The following is a 9117-nucleotide window of genomic DNA, read 5'->3' as shown; positions in this document are numbered from 1 at the left end:
CCGTCCACGTCGAACCCAGCCGGCTCATGACAGCTGACTCTCTGGGGGCAATTCCTCCTTTTTTGTTTTTGGTACAAGGCGGCAGTTCCAATATATCTTGCCATTCTTGATTGGTTCCTCTATATACAGTATGATGGTAGGTGAGTCAAATAAAATAGTATAACATGGACTTTAGAACCTCTAATTACATGTTAAAGCCCTAACGATTTGGTTGAAAAGGGTTAAATTCTCGCATACCCTTGCCCTAGCGAGTATCAACATTACCAACCAACATGCATAGGAAGTATCATCCATCACTGAAAGAGGATGATATTACTAAATGGAAAGTTTGGAAAGCAACGCCAGTCTTCAGGTTAAGAGCAAACGACACAAGAAAGCACACAACAGGGAGAGCACCGTGCCGACCGCAATGTGACTACAAACGGAGAGAAAATAAGAAGGTTACAAAAGTGCATATATTGAATGGCATGCGTATGACATCGCTTGCAGTGCACGTCATTTCCAATAAAGTAATTATTCTGCGTAAACAGTACATGTCATTTCCCAGAGGAGAACACGTTGGCCACTGCAGCCCTGTCATAATTCAGTAACCTGTATCGCAAGTCCACCCGGACTGCTTAAAATATATTCAGCAGCACAGAGCCCCAATGCCATACCCTGAATAAATTAAATTGAACGAGACCAAGCAAAAGACTACACTGCTCGACCCAAGAGTTTCTGATTTCCAAAGAAAAGTTCTCAACTCGATGATCCATTTGCTATGGGTTTGAGCGTAAACCTTAGCCAACCTCCTAAAATCCATCTTGGTACTGATCGGACACAGACAAACACCCGTTCACAGCCAAGAATCCCTGCCTCACCTTTCTGGGACACGCACCCCTCGAGGACACAGAATGGCCTCCTAACCAGCCAGCTATCCGAAATACAAACTTGCTTGGTATAATATCTTGCAGTCTTACCATGCTTGAAGTGACATACAGGTTCGTACCTTACAAAGTACAAATGCATCATAAATAAACTTACAATTTTCTCTGAATTGGAACTCAGCCTAAGCTTCCTTCTGCATCCTGTAGCATGAAAGAAAATTAGTGAAGCAGCGGATACATGGCCATGAAGGCCAAGTTTGATAATGAATGTTCAATATTTTTTGAAAAATATGAGAAACCTGCCCGACTTGGATTTGGACAACGTGGCCCTAAGATATCAGAAGGCAGGCAAACATGCAGGCATCAAAAGCAGAAAAATTGGTCAAGACCTCGGTGATGGCAAAATATACTCAATATCGATTTTCCCGACTCGTCAAATAGAAGCCGTTTTCCATAAGCGGTGCAAACATAAGGGCCACGCGCTTTACAATGTTTTCTCTGCGGGTAATTGCTCGCAAATAACCATCCAAGTTCATCAGGTTTGTGATCTATAGCTTTTAAAGGACGACTCATCACACTTAAGCTCAATTCAAGTGAGATTTTCACGTCCATCCGCAACAGTGGCATGACTAATGTCTCTAACAAATTACGAAGCTTGAACATAAAAAACCATACCATTCGCTCCGTCGTGGCTAAAGTCTTCTAAAACAATGCTTGAAGAATTGAGGTCCCTGGCACCCAATAAGTATTTTGTTAGCCTATATTGGTATTTCTGAGCATCCAAAATTTTCTGCTGCTCCATCATCTTGGCTAAACTGATGTCACACAAGCACTTTCATCCAACAAAATCATGAAGAAACTGTCCACTGATGTTCTTTCCAAACTGCCGGTATTGCCCATCAAATGCACCCATCACATAAGCATCATTCCACTCATCAAGACCAAAACAGCGAACAACATTCAATGGAAGAGGCTCCTGCCAGCAAACCCTGTTGGTTTGGTGGAGCCCAAGACTCAGTGAAACACCTGAATTTCCTCCAGCGGCAACATTCGTACCAACTCCAATATGCTGATGGCCAGGTAAAACATCATATACGAAGCTAAATTGCTCTTGGGTACGGTTGGGCGTCTGAGTGTGATCATGTTGAATGTACTTGGTTGTCAGGTGTTGATTCTTTTGGCTGTTAGAACTTTGAGGCAATTGAGAGTCATGGGAAGCAGCAGTTGAAGCTGATTGTAGCTGAGTTTGCCCATCAGTCTCACAGCTTTTATCACCTGCTGAAACTTTATGCAATTGTTGCGTCTCAAGAGAGTGTATTTCTTCAACCATTGGTTTCCAAAGTCTCACCCTCGCATTAATAAACCAATTTGAAACCTGTTTGAATGAATGTGTCATTTTAAAATATTATTACAGTTGTAACATCAACATACTGAAAGACACAGTTCGTTAGATCATCCAAGGGAGAAAAGAGATAAACAAGCATTACTGCTGGGGCAAAATTCCACCAAACTCTAGATTTTAAAGATAAAAGAAGAGAGAAAAAAAAGGAAAGAACAGTGCCCTAGTATACATCATAGAGGACACCTACAACTTAAGGGGCAACATATTATTTCCCTTGAACCAATAAGCATGAATGAAGCTTATTTACCTGATTTCTTGTGAGACCTGTTTGTTTTGCCAACATCTGCTTGTCAGTATCAGTAGGATATCTGGAAAAAATTAGAATATCACATAAAATATGCATCAGCTTATCTTGCAAAGAATGCAGATGACAAGTTCACAGCAGTCATGTTGTCACCATTTCTTTTATCATGTAAACTATTGCCTGGTGGCTTGGACAGTGAGACATGCTTGCCAGCTAACTGGTTAAAGCCCATACATTATCCTAATATCAGATAAGCCAACTCGTGCATGATACAGTCAACCACTGCTGAAAACAATTGTGATTCCAAGAGGTAGATGACTTTGTTTTTCAGTTCTTGTTCTATTCCTAGTGACCTCTCGAAAGTAAGGAAGACAGAGAAAATACCTTGTCAGCCTAGCAGCTGGGTATATGCCAGGCACTAAAAGAGTTGACTCAGATCATGAATAAATTTAGCCATGCCCGATGGATAACAAAATTGTCACAAGGAAATAAACATTGATACCACCTCCAACTTACATGGCCAACTATAAAGCTAAGTAAATTTCGAGGGATGGCCACTTACGGGTGCAAGAAGTGTTCAAAAAGCCATGCACGTAGGACAGCAACTGCACATTCAGGAAGTCCTCTCTGAGGTCGCCAGACATGCGGCTGGCTAAAGGTGCCTGAGTTGTTTACCATTCGTTGGATACAAACACCATTGTCAATGAGCCCATAACTTGGAGTTTCTATGCTGCTGAGGCCTTCTTTTCCAAGGACCTTGTTTGTGTGATGAAGCTGATTAGAAATCATATTTCTGAGCTGCCTGAAGTGTTTCGACATGGCCTTTAGGGCCATGAAGGCATAAGGGGCAGCAGTACTGAAGCCAGGTACAGATTCAAAAGATGTGATGACAGCTTGCACCTGATGATGGTATTGCTTGTACCTTTCATAGACCTACACAGACATCATTGGAGATAAACTAGGATGAAGGAAATATAAGAACAAAGCTAAACAAGATATGTTGCACGCTCCAGAAGTTATTAAGACATCAAAGTGAACAAAGAATACTAGTAAGCATTTCCTCCAAAAAAAAAAAAAAAACAAAAACAAAAACAAAAAGAACACTAATGTATAGCAACAGCAAAATCAATCAACAAGTTTGGAAGACCTACTCAATTTTAATACTTTTTTTTTTTGGAAAGCAAATCTAGATAACAGTAACTAGAAAAAAAGCTATGCATAGTGATTTATAGTGCAAAGCAGACAACATAGGAAAGGTGAAACAAAAGAATAGAAGAGAACAATTCAAGAGAATGAAGCCTGGAATAGCATTTTGGTTTTAATCCTTGGCATACGGACCGTATCTTATAGGTCTCTATGAAATGCCATCATCTTCCACCTTCATCTGGAGTCTTAACCACATTAGACAAATTCCCAAAGGTTGATTTGTAAGTGCAAGATTTTACAATAAACCAACGTAGTTACCCCCATCCACCTACCTGTCAACTAATCTTGTTGGTTCATGGCAGGTCTGTCTTGTGCCCCAACTTATACCCATGTTAAAATTAAAGCACCAATTAGAAAGGTTTACAAAGTCAAGAACTGGTCAAAAAAATAAGCTTAGTACTTTCATGGACTTTAAAAATGGCTCGGAGCTGCAGACTGCAACTAATAACAACAATGATAATGACAGCAAACATGACAGCATTAACAAATCCTATCAAACCCCTATGAATGGTTTGATACAAATTTTCTTGATAGAGATAACAGTATATCCCAATTTTGCCATTCTTCTCATTCTACATAATATTGAACATTCATATGCTGTATAATATGGCAGTAAGAAGCAAAATGTCAATATATTCCAAGCCTACTTGCCATAACTAATTCATAAATCAATTTTAACATTCTCCAAGACAACTTGACTCGTGATTCAGCATACATCCCAAAATAAAATGTAATATCTAAGCATACTTGCAAAAACAAGTTTTTGAATGAAGTATGAGGAATTCTCCCAGCAAGCAAGATTAATCATTACATCATCTCTTACTACTAGAATGCCAAATCCACTTACTTTTAGCATAGCGATAGATGCAAGCTGCCCAGAGTTCTTTTCTTTGACCATTAGAACAATAAACCTCTTAGGGAATGAAGCAGAATTGTAAATATTCATGATTTGCCGACATCTTTTTAATTTGATAATAATATAAGCTCTCACTTAGTTGAGCCAGTACACATAAGCATGTGGTTACTCAGGCAAATGCCTTGACATCTTATTTTACAAAGCTTAGCTATTTCCAATAACCAAGTATGTGTAGCTATATGGCACTAACAAACATTGTCTTTCAATGAGAACAAAAAGGAGATAATTTGACATAATTTAGACACATGGAAACTTAATGAACCGTACAAACAATATGCACGTCAGTACAACTATAAAGGCATTTTTTTTTCTAAAGTAATTCGATCATATGCTTCCAACAATCCAAAAATTTCTCCATGCAGCTTCTAAAATAGATGTAACAACCTAGAGAACTCACCCAAAAAAGCTAGCCAGAATGTGTTATTTGAAGTTCCTTGCCCCTGTATAAATACCCAAAATCTACCCAGCATATAGCAGATGTAGGACTAAACACATGGCTGCATGCTCATAATACATGTATTGTGCTAACCTTGTTTGTAACAGATTGGCTTATGGAAGGTCACTTTCCTTCTTTCACTGCTTTAACCGTGAGAAATTGTCTAGTCTTGCAAATGAAATGTCAGATTAGCAAAAATTTGGTAGCTAAGACTATTTGTTGGAATTCTGGTGATTTTTGTCTAAAAAAATATTTGAAATCTATTGATTAAAGATCATATTCCTGCAGATCAACAACTTTCTCGAAACACAATATGTGACCATGTTGTACAACCCTTGGAAGCAGCGATCAACTCTATGACGACAGCCCCTTCATTAGCCGATACGCCAATGAACTGTGATGTTCAAGATTTCTAAAGTCAAACACATAAGAGAAAATCCTTGACCTGGTAGCAACAAGAAGTTTAGACGCCAATTTTAACAGTTTTGCTCATCTCGAAAATCTCTATTACTATTTATTTCCTTCATGATCGGATACTGCAACCTTTTTGCATGTCTTCATTTCTTTTGCTAAAATTTTGGTTAACTTATATGATACATGCTCAACAAATCTATTTTTGCCACCACATGTTTAAAAAACAAAATCCTAAGTATTTAGCTCATTATCTACCATGGCATCCTCTAGCTAATTAATTAATAAAGCTACCTTAGCATCATAATTTGCACCGAAATGTAGCTCGAATTCAGGAGTAGCAATTAATCCCTAGAATCTAACAATCCCACCTACCGAGTAGTAAAAGGATATTTCATAAATTGACAAAGATGCATGGAAGTTAATCGATTGAACAAGATGCATGGAATCTTATTGATAATGCATTTTGCCTGTTTCATTTTCAAGAAATAATCAGGATTGCTATCCCGATAATCCAGCTGAAACAGCGAGTATGAAAAGATGACAAGACCATGATCTCGTACAGTGACAAGATTCCACCCGTTGCATCCAAAATATTTGATCTGAAAGAACAAGATATCTGTCTTGTAACCCAGCAAGACGCCTCGAGAAGCTATCAGAATTTGTGAGGGCCCTAAAAGAATATCTCAATCCCGAAAGTACTAATTGGAACAAGTTCTCGCAAAGTCTTTTCATGGACGGTGGGAAAGAGAAGAAGAAGAAGAAGAGGAAAAAAGAAAAAGAAAGAGTGAGAGAGTAATGAACGATCCAGGAAGACAAGTTTATGGGGTTGAGGCTCACCTCATCAAGCATGGAGAGAAGCCTGGTCTTCTTCCACTGCTGCTCCGTACCCGAGATCCGGTCGTTCACCTCCATCCGATGATCCATCGGCGATGGCTCCGGTGGATCAGAATCTAGAAGCATATCGTCAGCGCTACTTCCTGCTGCTGCTGTTGCTGCTCTACGGCCAGCACCGCATATTTCTTCAAGAAGCTGGCGTGCAGGCTCGAGGAACCTCGAGCGGTTGAGGACGACGGCGTAGCCCGTGAATGGCCCGAGAGGAGCCGGACTCCTCGGCACCCCGTGGTTTATTCCGACGCCCGCATGGTGGCGAGGAGGAGGTGGAGGTTTGGAAGGAGAGGAAGACAGGGACAGAGAGAAGCCCTGGCTGGAGATCTGGTGGTGATGATGTGTTGGAAGAGAGAGAGTGGTGGTGTGGCTTGAGACTTGGGTGCTGGAAGCGATATGGTGGTTATAGTCTTGAGAATAATAGGTAAAGGAAGACGGGGATGAATCGGAGGAAAAGGCCGGAAGGAAGGAAGTGTTGGTGGGGTAGAGCGGCGAAGCGATGTTGGCATCGTGGAGCAACACTAAGGAGGTGGGTGATGGAGCGTCCTCCGGCGGGAACCGGAGCTTCTCCCTCCGGCTGTGTTGGGGAACGTGGTACACTGGATGCTGTTGGAAGAGCTGCTCCTCTCCGCCTCCAACGACGAATCGCTCCGCCGCCGACGACATCTTGTTCTCCTCACCTCTTCCTCCGGAGAAAGAATAAGAAAGGTTTACAACTAGAAAACTTTTTCCGTTTGATTTTTTTGTTAAGACCAAGGTCGCTGGCTTTCTTCCACCAAAGGCAAAGGGGCGAGAGAGAGAGAGAAGGGGGTTGATAACAATCAGCGAAAGCGAAAGTCGCTGGCTTTCTTCCACCAAAGGCAAAGGGGCGAGAGAGAGAGAGAGAAGGGGGTTGATAACAATCAGCGAAAGCGAAAGGCGAAAAGGAATAAGAAGTGAGAGAGAGAGAGAGAGAGAGAGGGGGAGGCGAGGAAAGAAATTGAGTTTAACTATTATTGAGGAAATTGATAAATGTATTGACAAATATGCCCCAATATGTTGGATATGTCGCGCAGTTTGAGGATCACCAGCAAAGAGCGTACGTATATGTATAATCAATGATTCGCCATTGATTTATTTATATTAAAATCTGTGATTGGTTGGAAAATATGGGACTCGGTATCGACTGGGATCCGAAACCGGAGGGTGGTGGGACCTTCACCGATATCCCGGATTGGGAATTTAAGTGGAAATGAAATGACAATAATGCCCTTCACCGTTCTCACCGTTGAAGCTCCCAGCCATTCGCTTGCCTTCTTACCAATTGGAGAACTGAGTCCGTTCAATCCGCCACCCGAGCGAGGCGGATGCCTTTGAGAATAGTGCGGCGAGGCACTCACACAACATATGGGAGGGAGCCAGGGAGGGTATTGTAGTAAAGTCAAATGGGAACGTGACGTTACGTCGCACGTTCGTCTGTGCCGTGGCGTGAATGGCCACGAAGACAGAGATTTCGGGAGGAGAGTAGGGGAAGATGATTCGATATAATAATAAGATTATTACGCGGATCACGGTCATCATTAACCACGTGTCGATCGGTGCTTTCGTTCTGGCTTACCGTGGAGTGATCGCTATCGGCTTTGTTCTTAGGTGGAGGTGCAGTGCCGTGTTACGGTGTTAAGGGAAGGGTGACGTCGTCCGTTATCTGACCGAGAACTGAGTGGAGAGAGAAAGGGAGGCTACTGCTTTGTTGCTCCCCAGCGAGGACCGCTGCTCGGCTCTTGCCATGGTTACTTTTCTTTGTCATCTTTTGTGCTGCAGGGCGCAGGGTTACCGCAGCGGATCTTTTGCTTGAGATGTGGGAAGGGAGCGCCCGAGTCTCCCGTCGATCCCCGAATATCGAGGCCAGTTCCAACCCGACTACTGTACGGCCTGCGTTGCTTTATAGGCTACGGACCGGGAAGTGCAGGCTGGCGAGAATGCAAGAGAAAATAAAGTGGCATTGAAGCACAGACTCGCCTTTGTCTGGATGCAACTCGGCCGCTCTCCGAGGTACGATCGGCTGTGCAACCCCACCAGATGGGCCGCCACAGCATGGACAGTCCGGATGAGATTTCACCGATTGAGAAATTCTTTCTACACGGCCTGCGGTGCAGAAAATCCGGCGTGAGGCTTACCGTTTCTTCCTGTTAGGCCACATAATAATTATTTTTTAATATATATTTAATATTTATAATTTTTATTTTTTATTTAAAATTTTAAATAATAAAAATATTTTTTTAAAAAATTTATAATATTTTATATAGATATTACGATAATTTATGTTAAAATTATAATTTTCTGTACAAAATATCATAATTTTTATATTAAAAAATTATTCATAATTTTTTAATAATAAAAATATCATTTTTTTTATTACATTCTATGAAAAAATTATGACATTCAAGTTACAATTTCAACATAAAATATCATAATATCTCTACGGGATGCCATAATCTTTTCGAAAAAAAAATTTATATTATTATTATTTATTGGATATAAAATATCTCCAGTCGAAGTTCGTGACAGGAGTGATCCTCCAGGGATTCTATCGACTTCCGACCTTTGGCGACATCTTTCCGAACCTCTCCGGCGGTCGAGCCTCCGCAACATTCCCAAGTTTTGCCGACGGATAAACCCCCACCAACGTCGATCGGATTCTTCACGACGGACGGACTCCACCCAAGTTTCTACCTGCTAGACTTCATCCGGACTCCTACGGGAGCCGGA

The 9117-nt window shown here is 41.4% G+C and overlaps 1 protein-coding gene across 2 annotated transcripts; it reads right to left on the bottom strand.

The window, feature by feature from the left end:
- Positions 1–380: 380 nt before the first annotated feature.
- LOC105032613 (BEL1-like homeodomain protein 9) lies at positions 381–7306 on the bottom strand. Of its 2 annotated transcripts, XR_012141278.1 has the most exons (5): positions 6322–7306; positions 3075–3445; positions 2516–2576; positions 1166–2241; positions 381–1067 (listed from the first exon to the last, which is right to left on the bottom strand). XR_012141278.1 is itself a non-coding variant. In XM_010907098.4 (4 exons), exons 1-4 carry the CDS (start codon positions 7033–7035, stop codon positions 1702–1704), a joined length of 1686 nt encoding a protein of 561 aa, XP_010905400.1. In that variant the 5' UTR covers positions 7036–7306; the 3' UTR covers positions 1091–1701. The 2 variants fall into 2 exon arrangements, 1 of the variants encoding a protein (XP_010905400.1); XM_010907098.4 differs by lacking the exon at positions 381–1067 and having other exon boundaries at positions 1091–2241.
- Between the last annotated feature and the right edge of the window lie 1811 nt (positions 7307–9117).

The sequence above is a fragment of the Elaeis guineensis genome, chromosome 5 (genome assembly GCF_000442705.2).
Source record: "Elaeis guineensis isolate ETL-2024a chromosome 5, EG11, whole genome shotgun sequence".
Lineage (NCBI taxonomy): Eukaryota > Viridiplantae > Streptophyta > Magnoliopsida > Arecales > Arecaceae > Elaeis > Elaeis guineensis.
The sequence above is the reverse complement of the archived record's forward strand: the minus strand, read 5'-3'. Positions and strand labels throughout refer to the sequence as shown.